The 16142-nt window shown below is 34.3% G+C and overlaps 1 protein-coding gene across 3 annotated transcripts in view; it reads left to right on the top strand.

Moving 5' to 3' along the window:
• FSTL5 (follistatin like 5) overlaps nucleotides 1-16142 on the top strand; it is a 706899-nt gene that overhangs the window by 205161 nt on the left and 485596 nt on the right. For all 3 annotated transcript variants that reach the window (XM_068542031.1, XM_068542030.1, XM_068542029.1), the window contains exon 3: nucleotides 8584-8832. In XM_068542031.1, coding sequence (XP_068398132.1) covers nucleotides 8584-8832 — 249 coding nt within the window. The remainder of the gene's footprint in view (nucleotides 1-8583; nucleotides 8833-16142) is intronic.

Genomic DNA, 16142 nt, shown 5'->3' with positions numbered 1-16142 from the left:
CTTCACAGCTCCCTCCCAGAGGTGCAGGTCCCGTCCCTATTCTTTTGTCTCTGTTATTTCTTTTTTCTTTTGCCCTCCCCAGGTACGTGGGGAGTTTCTTGCCTTTTGGGAGGTCTGAGGTCTTCTGCCAGTGTTCAGTAGGTGTTCTGTAGGAGCAGTTCCACATGTAGATGTAGTTTTGATGTATCTGTGGGGAGGAAGGTGATCTCCACGTCTTACTCCTCCTCCATCTTGAAGGTCTCTGATGCTATTTGTAGAGTACATAAATATTGTTTAAAGTAGAGAATTATGAGTATATGATTGTTTCCTGCAGGTGAAGTTTACCTATTAGGCACTCTAGAGAAAGATTCCTAAATATATTCTCAGACATTACCTTTTATTAGAAACTGTTTTGCCAAGCACTCTTAAATGAAAGGATTTTATTCAGATGAGAATGAATCTAAAGATGGTTTATCAGTTTCCTTTTCTCTTACCATTTAAACATCTGACCCAAAGAGATTGCAGCCCAGCTGAGGTCAGTCCAATAGGTAATGGAAATGCCAAGACTCTAATCCTATTCTCTTCCCCAAAATCTGTTGTTCTTTTTAACAAATCAAAGTTAACATAATACTTACATTTTGTATCAAAACATTATGCATTTTTATGAGAAAATTAACACCTCAAATAACTTGGCACTCTAATTAATTTTGTTTATGTTCCACTATTATCATTAGAGGTAGTTAGCTTGTCAAAATATGGTTCTTTCTTCCCTCTGCTGTTACTGTTTTATATCCAACATCAATCTTTAATTCATACCTTGTCTATTCCATATATCAGCCTTCTGAATTCCTAACCCATTCCTGGAACATAACCTCAACCATGACATGATATAATATTTGTGAGGTCTTACCTGATATTATTCATCTCATGCTCCTTTGTGCTCCTAAATATGTCCCTAAATGTTTAACTCTCTCCTTGGGCCCAAAGCCTGCCTTATGCCCTTTTTAAGCCACTAGAAAAAGTATCAGTGATTGCTCTTATGATCTATTCTATAGTATCTAGTATAGTACCTTGCACATAAAAATAATAAATTTTATTAAAGTTTATTTCAAATTAGATCCACTCTATATGAAGTACCTATTTGATAAAGTATATATACATAAACCACTTGAAGAGAACTGCATCATCATTGAGAATCTGAGAAGACTATCTTTAGAATTATATAGAATGATTTTGCTTTATGACTTGGTGTCTTTCATCTTTCGTTTCAGTTCTTTGTTTATTTTAAATCTGAGGAATCTTTGTAATGCCCTGAAGGCATAGAAGTTATAAAATAATGTGCTTGTTAAATATATAGCACTTTTGTGGGAACACATGTTATTTTATCAAGTTGCAAGATAGCAAGATAGAAGTTCTTGATTAAAATTCATTTAGTGTGTTATCTGACTGAGTATACTTAAAAGAAAGCTTTGACATGCTGATCAGATTAAATTGAGTTAATATCAGCTGATACTTAAGTTCAGCATTAGTCATGGATAATTACTGTCAGAAAGGATATGTTCTAGTTATTCATTTACATAATATGAGCTTTCTTTTGGATTGCATATGAATTAATTAAATTTCCTTTAATCGTAGCAGTTATATGCAACACACGGCTTCTAGCTAGTGTAAAATAGTTCATTAACTTCTAGAAAATGGCTTATTGGCCATTCTAATACAAATCTCTGAACTGGAGTACAAGCAAAAAGAGGAAAAATTGAAGAAAAGAGAATCAAGGAAAGATACTCATTGACCTAAATATACCATAAATGACCTCATTTTATAGCAAAGCATTCCTTCTTTTTTAGAAATTGTACTGATTTGGTTAGGCACCTCAGTTTATGACCAAAACGTAAAATAATCTCTTGACCCAGTTGACCTTAAACTCATTCTTAGACAATAAAAAAATAAAATAAAATACTCCATTCATAAATTTTAAACTATTTGATAGCAAGAAACTAGTTGTTAGTAAGATATTAAGGAAATAAGGAAAATATAAGATATAAAACTGTACAAAATACAACTATATGAGTCAAATCCCTGTGCTATAATGGCAGCCCCACTTTGGACCCTATAAACATAAGATCAACAATAGGCATAAGCAGAAAAATGAAGAAAAGGATTTTCCAAAATGAAATCGGTCATTATTTTACAGTTGTAATTGACACAATTATGGAATTTCTTTTACTACTGTATTGTATTGAACACTAAAAAAGCAATTATGTAAAAGTAGAAAAATTTGCCCAATATCATATCCAATTAGCTAATCAATTGTGTTCACTTTTCCATATCCTTTCTTAGTTTCATTCAAATACTCGCTTGATTTTATCTGGTTTTAACCATAACATAAAGTTCTCACTTTTCCACTTAAGAATATTTCATAATTGTTTACCTAGTCTTTTTGTTTTTGCCGTATTTATTTTAATTAGCAATTAGGATTTCATTAAGTCAAAGGCCCAAAAGTTTGATACCAGAAACCAAAATAACATCATCACCTGGGAAATTAGAAATATAAATTTGGGGTTCAGTCTCAGATCTACTGAGTCAGAAACTCTCGGGTAAAGTGAAGGCTGAATCTATGCTATAAAACTTCTGTAGGCCATTCTGAAGTGCCACACTTCAAGAAATACTGCATTAAATATATTTTCCAAAATCTACTAAATATTTCATAGTAATTTTCAATTATTTAAAGTAACACTACGTTGGAAAGCTTGATTCAATAAATTTTATTGTCTTTTTTCTTATTTTTTGTTCTAAATGTTTTAGAATGTTTTCACAAAGATTATAATATGGTATCAGAGTGCAAATAATTTTAAGTTGCTTTGAAGAACAGTTGTTCCAATTTACAGTTCTATAAAAAATATAAATTATTTTTTAAATTATACTATTGATAGTCTTGGTCCTTTTTTTATTTCAATTTTTCTAAATTCCACTTGGAAATACATGCATTATATGAAAATCAAAATGCCTAATGGGTTTTATTTATAAAAACAAATTGATTATTTAAATACTTTTTTATTTGTATATTTGTTCTTATGAAAATTAGTTACTTAAAAAAGTAATAATAATAATAATAATAACTAACATTTAAATGGAGTTTTACATGTGCCAAGACTTTTAATTTTGTTTTCAAATGAAGTATAGGTGATTTACAATGTTATATTAATCTCAGGTGTACAGCACTGTGATTAGATATTTTTATAGGTTATACTACATTTAAAGTTATTATAGCATATTGGGTATATTCCGTGTGCTGTACATTACATCCTGTATCTTATTTATATTCTACCTAGCAGTGTGTACCTCTTACTCTCCTTCCCCTAATTTGCTTCCTTCTCCACCCCTCTCCGCACTGATAACTACTAGTTTGTTCACTTGTCTATGGGTCTGTTTCTGTTTTGTTATATTCATGAGTTTGTTTTATTTTTTAGATTCTACATATAAATGAAAACATATAACATTCTTCTTTCTCTGTCTGCCTTACTTCACTAAGCATAATACTCTTCAGGTCTATCCACGTTGCTGCAAATAGCAAAATTTTATTCTTTTTATGGCTGAGTAATATTCCATTGTGTATATACACCACATCTTCTTTATCCATTCATCTGTTGATGGACACTGAGGTTGCTTCCATATCTTGGCTGTTGTAAATAGTGTTGCTCTGAACATTGGGGTGCATGTGTCTTTTTTTTTTTTTTAATTAATTAATTTATTTATTTTTGACTGTGTTGGTTCTTCGTTTCTGTGCGAGGGCTTTCTCCAGTTGTGGCGAGCGGGGGCCACTTTTCATTGCGGTGCGCGGGCCTCTCACTGTTGTGGCCTCTCGTTGAGGAGCACAGCTCCAGACGTGCAGGCTCAGTAGTTGTGGCGCACGGGCTTAGTTGCTCCACGGCATGTGGGATCTTCCCGGACCAGGGTTCGAACCCGTGTCCCCTGCATCAGCAGGCAGACGCTCAACCACTGCGCCACCAGGGAAACCTGCATGTGTCTTTTTGAATTAGTTTTTTTTTTTTCATTTTCCCTGGATATATACCCAGGAGTAGAATTGCTGGGGCAAACTATTCTTTTTTCTCCACATCTCACAACATTTATTATTTGCTGTGTTGTTGACAATAACCATTCTGGCAGGTGTGAGATGATATCTCACTTGTGTTTTGATTTTCATTTTCCTCATGATTAGTGAAGTTGAACATTTTTTCATGTTCTCTTGGCCATCTGTATGTCTTCGGGAAAATGTCTATCAGGTCTTCTGCCCATTTTTTAACTGGATTGTTTATTTTTTTGATATTGAGTTGCATGAGGTGTTTATATATTTGGGTATTAATCCCTTATTAGCCATATCCTTTGCAAATATCTTCTTCCATTCAGTTGGTGGTTGTTTCATTTTGTTGATGGTTTTCTTCGCTGTGAAAAAACTTTTACATTTAATTAGGTGCCATTTGTTTATTTTTGCTTTTGTTTCCCTTGCATGAGGAGAGAGATCTAAAAAACTATTGCTAATATGTATGTGAAAGAGTGTGCTTCCTTTTTTTGCCCTAGGAGTTTTATGGTTTCCTATCTTACATTTAGGTCTTTAATCCATTTTGGGTTTATTTTTGTATAAGGTGAGAGAAAATGTTCTAATGCCATTCTTCTACATGTAGAGTTCCAATTTTCCATCACCAGGTATTGAAGAGACTGTATTTTCCCCATTATATATTTTTGCCTCCTTTGATATAGTTTAATTGACCACATGTGCATGAGTTTGTTTCTGGGCTCTCTGTTCTGTTCCATTGACCTATGCGTCTGTTTTTGTGCCAGTGCCATAGTGTTCTGATCACTTTAGTTTTGTAGTGTCTGAAGTCAGGTGGTGTGATACCTCCAGTCTTGTTCTTTTTTTCAAGATTGCTTTGGATATTTGGGGTCATTTGTGCTTCCATATAAATTTTAGGATTGTTTGTTCTAGTTCTGTGAAAAAAGTCATGGGTATATTGATAAGGATTGCACTAAATTTGTTGATTGCTTTATGGACACTTCAACAGTATTAATTCTTCCAATACATGAACACAGGATATCTTTCAATTTCACTGTATCATCTTCAGTTTCCTTCATCATTGTCTCATAGTTTTCAGAGTGTAGGTCTTCACCTCCTTCCTTTAAGTTTATTCCTATGTATTTTATTCATTTTAATATTATTGTAAATGGGACTATTTTCTTGCTTTCTCTTTTTGATAGTTTATTACTAGTGGATAAAAAGCAACAGATTTCTGTATATTTATCTTGTATCTTGCAGCTTTACTGGATTCATTTATTAGTTCTAATAGTTTTTTGGTGGAGACCTTAGGATTTTCTATTATAGTATCCTATCCTCTGCAAATAGTGACAGTTTTATGTCTTCCCTTTCACTTTGGATGCCTTTTCATTCTTTTTCTTGTTTGATTTTGGTGGCTAGGACTTCAAATAATATGTTAAATAGAAATGGTGAGAGTGGCTATCCTTGTCTTGTTCCTGATTTTAGAGGAAAAGCTTTCAGGTTTTAACAGTGAGTATGATGCTAGCTGTGGGTTTGTCATAATGGTCTTTATTATGCTTAAGAAATATTTATTCTATACCACTTTGTTGAGAATTTTTAGGACGAATGTGTGTTGAATTTGATAAAATGCTTTTTTTGCGTCTATCAAGATGATTATGTGCTTTTTATCCTTTGTACTTTTAACGTGGTGTATCACATTGATTTGCAGTTATGAACCAACCCTTCATCCTTGAAATAAATCCCACTTGATCATAGTGGATGACCCTTTTTATATATTGTTGAACTGAGTTTGTTTTTATTTTGTTGAGGATTGTTCAATCTATATTCTTCAGGAATATTGGCATGTAATTTTCATTTTGTCGTGGTATCAGGGTAATGGTGGCCTCCCAGACTGAATTTGGGAGTGTTCCTTCCTCTTCACTTTTTTGGAATAGTTTGAGAAAGATAGGTACTAACTATTTTTTACATGTTCAGTAGAATTCTCCTGTGAAGTCATCCAGTCCTGGGCTTAGAGTTGTCAGTAGTGTTTTGATTACTGCTGTTACTCTTTCATTTGAAATACATTCCTCTGTCTTCTCATTCTGTTTAACTTTCTTTTTCTCTATGAAACTAGGTGAAACAGTTGCCTATCCCAGGCTTGATGGTGTGTGCTTGTGCGGGATTGTCCCTATACACTCTGCGTATGTTCAGTGGCTCTGGTGGGAGAGCTGGATCTGAAGAGAGCACAGGCTGTGTCGTTCCCTTGGGTGTCCTGCTTTGGTGGGTGGTAGCACTGGTGTAGCTGGGCCACAGCCAGAGCCAGGTGAAGGTCAGGGCATCGTCTATGCTCAATAACCATTACTGCCCTATCTGGGGCAGAGTTGAGGCTTGAGGGGCTAGAGCAAGAGCCCTGAGGTATTTGGCTTTCTCCCAGGTGTGTCGGCAGTCTCCACCTTGATTTGGGATGTAGCCAGGGCTTGAGTACTTGGGGCTGCACTTCTGTGCTGGTTTCACTTTCCCCCCTGTTGTGCCCACTGTCTTTAGAGGCTGGCTTGGTGCTGCAGAGGTGGTGCCACACCACTGAACTGACCCTGTCCACTCTCAAGTGTGCACAGGGACTCATGAGCTGGCAATGTCTACCTCCACACTGGACAGAGGCTGGGCTGGGGTCTCAGCCAGATCCATTCCCTCCAAATGTGTGCAGTCTCATTGGCAATGACAGCCTCTGCCTTAGTGGGGAGTAGCACCAGAGTAAGATGGGCTGGAGCAGGAGGCCATGCAGGCTGGATGTGTGCAGAGGATGTCCTGGCAGGGTGGCCAGAGCCCCAGGGAATTTCAATCTTCTGCCTCCATGATGTGACTGGGAGTAAGTCTGTGTGTGTGCTCTTTTAAGAATGGAGTCTTGGGTTCTTACAGCCCTCTGGTAAGCCCCACTGGTTTTCAAACCAGCTAAGAGGGCTCACCTTCCTGGTGTTGGACGCCCCAGGCTGGGGCACCTAATATGTAGCTTGAATCCCTTGTTCCCAGGGAGAATCTCCAAGCCTGTGATATTCATTCCTCTTCTGTGTCCCCTGCAAGGGGTGTGGGTTCATGCCTGATCACTTTTCTCCCTTCCTATCAGATGCTCTGTGGATCTTTATTTATAGCCTTGGTGTAGAAGACCTGTTGTGTTAGTCCCAGGTAGATTTCAGTGAGTGTCACTCTACAAGGATTTGTAGTTTGATGTGTTTGTGAAGGGAGTTGAGCCCAGCCTCCTTCTACTCTGCCATCTTGATCTCTCCCTCACAAACCCTTTAATCTTGATAAACATTTGAGGATATATACTATTAGTCCTATTTTACAGATGAAGAAACTAAGTTACAGATATGTTAGATACCCACCCAAGGTCCTGAAGTTTGTAACTGGTGGAGTTATGATTTAAACTCTGGATCAGAAACCATGTTCTTAATCATTATGATGCAATCATGTAGGGAGATGGTTTTAAACCAACCAGCTGAAAATATACACTAAGTATCTAATAAAATTACTGTAATTTAAGTTTATAACCTCTCAAAACTTTATTTTTTTGCAGTATATAAGTGTCACCAATGGTAAATATATGTACACACACATTTATGCATGTGTATATATATGAATATATATTATTCCTTGAGATACATGTATATATATTTCTCTCTCTCTCTCTCTCTCTCTATATATATATTTATATATGTATGTATGTACAGTTTACTGACATTTTTTACTTTTCAGTCAGATAATGTTCTCAAAGAAGAAAAGCCAGATTTACCTATAAAAGCCTGAGTATTGAAGTTGCTTAGTTTGGTTTTAGTACAAGACTGCTAGATCCACCTATACTTTTCTGATGCAAGTGTAGATTGTTAGACTGAACAAGTAACAAGACAATCAAATTCTTCATGATTTATTCATTTAGTCATGAAATTAATCAGTAATTGCCAAGTGGCAAAGGTCAAAACAAGAAAGGATCAGATGTTAGAACCCAGAAAGAAGTTTTCAAGACACTGTTTCTTATTCCTATTCTCTCCTATTTCCTACATTATATGCATACGTTTCTTTTCTCCTACCAGAATTCTGCTAATGTAAAGGTTAACATTTGTTAAACATTTGCTATGTGCCAAGGCTGTGCTTTCTGTGGACCAGTATATGTACTATTCCTTACAACTGTAGGAGATCATCTATATTATCAACCTCGTATTACAGATAGGACAACTTAGCACAGAGAAGCAATTTATCCAAGGACATAAAGCTAATAATTGGTAGAGAATATGAGTTCAGGCAGTTTAACTTTAGAGCCCTTGTCCTTAAGGACTGTAATACTCATTGGGCAGGGAAGTGAGAGTTCAAGGAGAAATGGGAAAGAAGGGGAATATGTCAAGGGTATTTTGAAAAAGTTCACCTCCTGGTTCTGATACAAGTCCCTTCTCCACTGAGAACAACTGAACTCTGATTATATTGTATTTCTCTTAAATTATTTTTTTCCTTTTCCCTTTAAACTTTGACATCAGAATTTTATTTGGACATATGAATCCAAGTGATTTTCTCTTCTTTGTCCTCAGGATTCCTGATTCAGGATGGCCCTCTGGGATCTTGTGAAAACAAATACTGTGGTTTGGGAAGGCACTGTGTTCTCAGCAGAGAGACAGGGCAAGTGGAATGTGCCTGCATGGACCTTTGCAATCGGCACTACAAACCTGTGTGTGGATCTGATGGAGAATTCTATGAAAACCACTGTGAGGTGCACAGAGCTGCTTGCCTGAAAAAACACAAGATTACCATTGTCCACAATGAAGACTGCTTCTTCAAAGGTAAATACAGGGTGAGCCTAAAGTGTCACCTTTCTCTGTGTCTTCCATCTTCTCAACTAGTGCCTTCAAGTTTAAACTCTAGCACCACTTTATATAGCAAGTGTCTAAAAAAATAAAGAAAAAAATGTGAGCTTAATGACACTTGTGATCAGCAAGTGGATAGAAATTTACATGGATACAATTCTGAATCTCAGTCATGAGAACAAAGCTGGCCAAAATATGACTCAGAATTTAATATAGCTTACAGCATTGCACCATATGGCTTCCCAATCATGGCAGTTTTCTTAGGGACACAGAGTGGCCAATTCAGTCAACAAGCCAATTCCACCCATTGAAATGTACCTGGAGTGAAATTGGGAGAAGAATGAGTGCCAAGCCATGCTGTGAGAACATCTCATTTCTTCCTGATTAAAAACGATGCCTTCATCTAGTACCACATAATTCAAATTATATGGAACCTGTAAATGCCCACTGAAATAACTATGAACTCATGCTAAACCCAATTAGTAAATCTGAGATGACAATAATTTAAAATTTAAAAGTTAGCAGTATTTACTTCCCTGGTGCTCAAAATCAGTGGTAACTGTTTATGGAAAAGTGCTGCTGAATTAGTAATTTGACAAATTGTTTTAACATGCTGGATAAATAAATCATTAAACATCTTTAATGCCTTTGATTTATTTATAAACTTATTTCTTGTTTATTTATTTATGCTGGAAAGAATATTTTTTATGAATAGTCATAACACAGACTGAAATTATAAAGTGTTAAGTATATAGAACTTCCATCATTCAAACAGGTCAGTGATCAGCTTGATTTCTAATCTTCAATTGGTTCTACATCCCTAGCTCTCAGAATGTTGCTGAAGTATTTTCACACTTAAAAGCTCATGTGATATTTTAATTCTTAGCTTAAATGTATGGTAACGTAAAATGTTGTTCATTTGCCCACCGATTAAGTTTTCTTTTTCAAACTTGGTAGAATAAAGTATTATTTCCAAGGCAATTTAAAAAAAGACACACAGCTTTTCAAATGAATTAAGATGGAAGGCTCTGTAGTCACTGTGGCTACTAGAAGCCCTTTGATATAAATGAGATAAATCACAAGAATAGTTTCTTTACCAGGGTGAATCTGTGCACCTTGATTACACGTATTGAAGAAATTGATGACATTAGATTATTTTCTTTTACCGAAAGAATAACAGATGCTTTGGTTTCAAGTTCTGTTTCTTATCCTCTTCTATCTAATCTATCTTATAAATAGCTAAAATTAACTGTATTAACATTGTGCTTTAATACTCATAAAATAATATTTTTCTGTCATTTTGACCTGAAATGGTAAGTGAAAATTTTACTATTCCATTGATGTATAGTATCATAAAACTATGCAAATAATATGCGATTAACTTAGAATTATATTCTAAAGTTGAGGTTTGGCCCAGCCGATTGATTATATGGAAATATGCGATAATTATCATGTGAGGAAAAAAATCTGGAGTATTTAATGTTCTGCTCTATTGCTGGAGGCTTAGGCATAATGCAATGCAGTATGCAAATCAGCGTGGAAATAAATGAACTGGATATAGCGTGTAATGTTGCCTTCCTTATGAGTTACTTCATGAAACAATGGTTTAAAAATCTTTTGTCCTTCAGACATACTAAGCATATTTATTAGATCTATGATTGCTTCCAAAATACTTTGTCATCATACATAGTATTACAATTTAATTTATATTAACTGGGTGAGTTACCAGGGGTTAACACATTTCCCAGGTCTCAGAATTTGTGGGTCTTCTGTTTGTTTATTTGTTTTGGTGTTTTACCTAATATAAATATATATGTATGTCATAAGAGGATTTTATTTCAGCAGGAAGGAAGTAAATAATATATAATAAAATGATAAATTGCTTGTCTTATTAGTGTGCAATTGGCCAAATTTTGGACATAAAAGAAGATTCTATGGAGCCGAAGGCCTAATAGTGTGATGGCTAAAATTAACTCTTGAGCTTGTGGATTATTCTTTCTGTGGAATTTCAGCAATTTATATTGTTTCAAATAACGGCCCAAAGGAAGAAGCAAGTCAAAATATTATGTTCAAGAACTGCTAAAAAATTATGTTTAATTAAATATTTTCAAATAGAAAACATCAAAACAAGCAAAATAACAGGAATGTTTTCCTCCTTAAAATTTTTTTTCTACTTTTAGATATAATAAAAAGTGATTATGAAAACCTTATAGAAATCCACAAACTGGAACCTATAGGCCAAATCCAGGTCACTGCTTATTTTTTTAAGCAAAGTTTAAGTGGAATACGGCCACACTATTAGTTTAGGAATTGTTGTTGGGTGCTTTTGAGCTACAAAAGGAGAATTGAGTCGTTACAACAGAGACAGTATGGCCTGCAAAGCCTAAAAAATGCTTTATCTGCATCTTTTCAGTAAAGGTTTGTTAACTTCTGATTTAAAAGATTACTAATGCCTTAAAATCAATTTTAAACATATTCACATATCTTTATTATCCTATCTTTTTGGCTAAGGTGGTGAATACAGGGACCTACGTGTGTGGTAAAATTGACTAGAACACAACACACATACCCACACACAAATGGATAGAAGTAAAACAGAAAATCTGAGTAAGATCAGTGGATAGGGCCAAAGTTGGTATCCTGTTTATGATATTGTACTATATCTTGTTTATGATACTGTACTATAGTTTTGCAAAACGTTACCATTGGTAGAAATGAGTAAAGGATGCATGGAATATCTCTGTATTATTTCTTGCAATTGCAGATGACTATATAATTATCATAAAATAAAAGAGTTTAATTTTTAAAGCACTGAAAAAATAATAACAAAAACTTTTAAAAAGTTAAAGAAAGGAAGATTTGCATTATTCATTAATGACTTGAACTTTAAGCAAAGTCCTATTTGTTTCACATATCATAAATTTATCAGATTTATGTTTAGTATTTATAATTAAGCCTGTATATTTATTCATCATTTTAAAATTAAGATTAGAGTCCAGATTAAAAACATTTATATCTATATTTATCTCTATATCAATACATATATCTGTATTTATATCTAACCTATATCTATATATATCTTCTTCTTATTATTTGTGTTAAATATTTAAATGTCTCTGTTGTATACTCAACATTTACTACTACTGACTCATAAACATAGACATGAATTCACTAAGAATTTTCTTTAGTGATTTATGATTTCTGAAACTATAGAGAAAACATACATCTGTGAACACAAATTTTTTTCTAATTTATTTCTATTCACATTTATATGATTATGAAGAAACTGCCTACAATAGGATATATAATATTATAGTATTTGTTTATTGGCATCAAATACTTTATGATGATCTTTACCATAGAATCAAACTTTCCATTTTATATAATGCCTTGTTATTCACTGTGATGAGAGTTTTGCTTTAATTTCCCATCCCTCGCCCCCAAATGGCTTTCTGACTGCTGCAATACACGTGGTTACACATAACAAATAAAAGGTCCTCTCACCCTGACACCGGGTCAGTCTGTCAGACACTGAGTCACCCAGCAGAATTTACACACTCAGAGTATAGATGTAAGCTGGAGTAAGAAACTCAAGATATAACCTCTGCCAAGAGGAGTAGGGAATTAAACCTTTTATGAGAAAGTCAATTGAACAGAAACACTTTGGCCATTTACTGCACTGAGATTAAAACTGCTATAAATGCAAATGTTCTGTGCACCTGAATGTGCATCACAAAGAGTAACAACTTGGGAAATATGTTTCTTTACAGCTATGTGTGTGCTATTTGAATGAGATCTGACATAGTGATCTTTTTCTTTGGTATAATCTGGAGAGACATTCATATTTCATGTTTAATTGATTCTCTTTCCTAATTATTATTATTTTTTTAAGACAGAACTTCTAGAACTTAGGCTAGAAAACTGGGCTGCCAATTTTAAAATAGATCAGTAAAATGCCCTGTGATAATCCACCTGGGGTTTTAGATTGCCTTGTTTTTGGGGAAAGGGCATGTTGGTAAATCTTCTATTTTATGTTGAAACAGACTTGTTTACCATTTCATGAAAAATAATTATGTTGATAATATCAGCTTTGGAAAATGGTACCCAGATGTTGGTTTGTTTGTTCTGTTCTATTTTATTTTGTTTTTAGTCAGTATTAGCCAAATGGAATTACAGATAGGTGGTGAAATTAATAACTTGGACAAAATGCTGACACTCAGAAGTTCCAGTTCCTCTGAATGCATCCTGTACCCACAACCTCAAAACCAATTTTATTAGTCCCTTGAATTTCATTAGATGTACATTAATTTTTTCTGATTTGATGACAAAATCAACTGAGCTGTGTTTCATTTTTCATATCCATTTTGCACTGAAATTTTAATCAGTGTTAAGAATATAGTTTTGTTGTCACTCTCCTCTCTAATCAAACTGTGACCTGCAGAATCCTACGTATAACCCACTATATAGCATACTTTAGGAATCGTTGTTAGGTGTACACTTGCAAATGCACTATTTGCTACTAAAATCATACCAAATGTTTACTTCTCCCCTGATTTTTGAAAACTCTGTAAAGGATTTTGTAAACATTAGATAGTGTATGTGTTTGTCTTCCATTTGTAGATAGTAGATATGTTATAGATTTTACATATAATATGAAAAACTCCAAAAGAGGAAGATTTAAATGTTAGGACCACCCAACAAATGTATTAAAATATTATCAGAGAGAAATGAGAAATATTGGGTATTATTTATGTCAAAAAATCTTTCACAACTATTATATTATTAATTCATTATAATAACAAACCAGAAGTCAAGAAGCCTAAGATTTTTTTAAATGGATTCCAACATTCACACTGTAAGTTAAAGCTACTTGGATAAGAACCAAGGGCTTCTGGCCTCTCTTTTAGTGTAAGTATGCTTCAAATCACTCCACTTAAGTCTCTAATACCATAATAGCTTACTTGCCTTTGATTTTTAAAAATTTATTTTTTATAGTAATTTCCATGTGACTATTTTACGTTATTTAGAAACAACGTTTCTCACTGTGGTATTCGTAAGGATTAAATAATGTATTTAACACAGTTCTTGGGCAAAAGAAGAAGTTAGTAAGAGATAATTACTGGGTTTAAACGACTGGAACTTCAATAACTGTGAACACTTGATTGAAATAAATTTTCACCCTTGAGTCTGGGAAGCCACACATAATTTCTTTTAGTTTTACGTCAGTCTTGTGTAAAAGACTAGTCAAATTATTACAGAACCAAATCTGTCAGATCATAATAAACAAATTGAAGGTAATAAGTTTTCCAATTGTAAATAAGACTACTTAAAAAAATAACTCAAGTTTAGAAACATATTTATTATTGGTTTCTTGATTGTAATTGAACATCTATCTCATAGTCACCTTTCTTACTGACTTATTATAAGCTTATTTTGCTTACCATATACTATAAATAGAATATCTGTTAGATGTATAACAATGTGATTTTACCCCCCTACCCCCCCATATAAATTTAGAGACTAAATGGACTTCTTATTGTATTTAATTTTTGTCAAATTTTCCTCTTTTTGTGACATATAGGAGCTAAATTTAACTTTCAAATACATGGATAGTCTTAACTTATATTTGTACATTTTTATGTTTATCATTTTTTGGGGATCAAGTTATAAAAAGAATATTTTAATATTTTATTTCATGTTTTCTATGGATTTATGAATATTTATCAATAGAGCACAGTATTCAACAATGACAGAAAAAATGAGAACAATTTATTAGTTCAAATAATTTTGATTCTATCTTGAAGCTGTTTAAATATTGTATCAGTCATTACCTCTCACTGACACCTACACTTGTGGTGTTCATTTTCTTACTATCTGATTCTCAAATGTTAAATGTGATATTTCTGCAACTTACGAAGTGAAGAACATTTTTTACAACTATTATTTTTCAATGTAGTTGATTTTTCCTCTCTGATATTTCTTTGCAAAAACCAGATAATAAAAAACTTTCCATTGATTACATTCACCATATGTAATTAGGGATAACATGTTCTGGAAAATGCAGTTGGAAATTATTCTCCATTAGTCTGATCTATGTTTCACTTTGAAAATCCTTTCTGAGGGAGTTCCTATAGATATTTCAGAGAACATTTTAAAACCTGATAATAATAAAAATTAAAGCCAAATAGGAAAAGTGAGAAGCTTTGCATGTGATTATCATCCAGAGAGTTATGTAGAAACAAATTTGGAGGGAATCACGTCGCAAATCAAGGAAGATTTTGGAGCACAAGACATACATTTAAGAATTATAAGTGTCAAGACCAAAGAACTCTATGGTTGAGATAAACTAGAGAATGAATGAGTGCACACTGGGAAGCAAGAGAGCTGAGGATAGAACCTTGCTGTACTTCAACAACCTTCAGCAGTCCGAAAGTGGAGAAAAGCAAACAAAGACGACAAACACATAGTTAACAGCGATATAACAGGAAAACTTAGAGAGCGTAGATAAACAGAAGCTAAGTAAGAAAGTTTTTCATGGTGGCCAGAATGGTGAGCTGAAATAAATGTGGCTGAGGTCAAGTCTGATGAGGATCGGGAAATGACCACAGGTTTGGAAAGATTAAGTCCAAGCTTGACTTTGGTGAGAGTTGGTAAGAGAGAAAACAGGAGCTGAGAAAGTGAGAGATGAAGTACAGAAAGCTCACTGGAAGAATGTTTCTCTAAAGAGGAGCAGATCCATATAGAGGTTCCCTATCTCTTTGTCTCTCACCTCTATATATGGTGATCAGAAGGGAGACATGTAAGTGGGGTAGTGAAACGGAGAAGGGACATTTTCTGGGGCAAGAGAAAGAGGGACCCTTGCCAGAGCAGAGCCTTTGGATCAGCTAGAGAGAATGGGACCCAGTGCACAAGGGCCAGATTTGGCTTTAGATGAGAGCACGGATTCTTCAACCGTTAACAAGAAGGAAGGGAAAAAACAGGCCCTTTCTGGTGCCGGTAGCTGGGCATATATGTGTTGACAAACCATGTGATACATTTTGCTCATGACTTTAAAGTGAGAGTAGTCTTCCATGGCTGTGTATTCTTCTACTGATACAAATATAGTCAGCTGCTTAGAGTAAGGCATTGAGAAGATAAGGAATGGGGTTGAACCAGGATTTAATTTTTCCAGGAAAGAATTACATAAGAAGAAAGAGTCCAAAGCCATATTTTCTCCCTCTCTCAGGGGCAGAATGATTATGTTATCTTTGCTTTATTGTGCATATCTACTCTGTATCCAGAGCTCT

Source organism: Eschrichtius robustus, chromosome 4 (assembly GCF_028021215.1).
Source record: "Eschrichtius robustus isolate mEscRob2 chromosome 4, mEscRob2.pri, whole genome shotgun sequence".
Taxonomy (NCBI): Eukaryota; Metazoa; Chordata; class Mammalia; order Artiodactyla; family Eschrichtiidae; genus Eschrichtius; species Eschrichtius robustus.
This window is presented reverse-complemented; position numbering and strand designations above follow the sequence as displayed.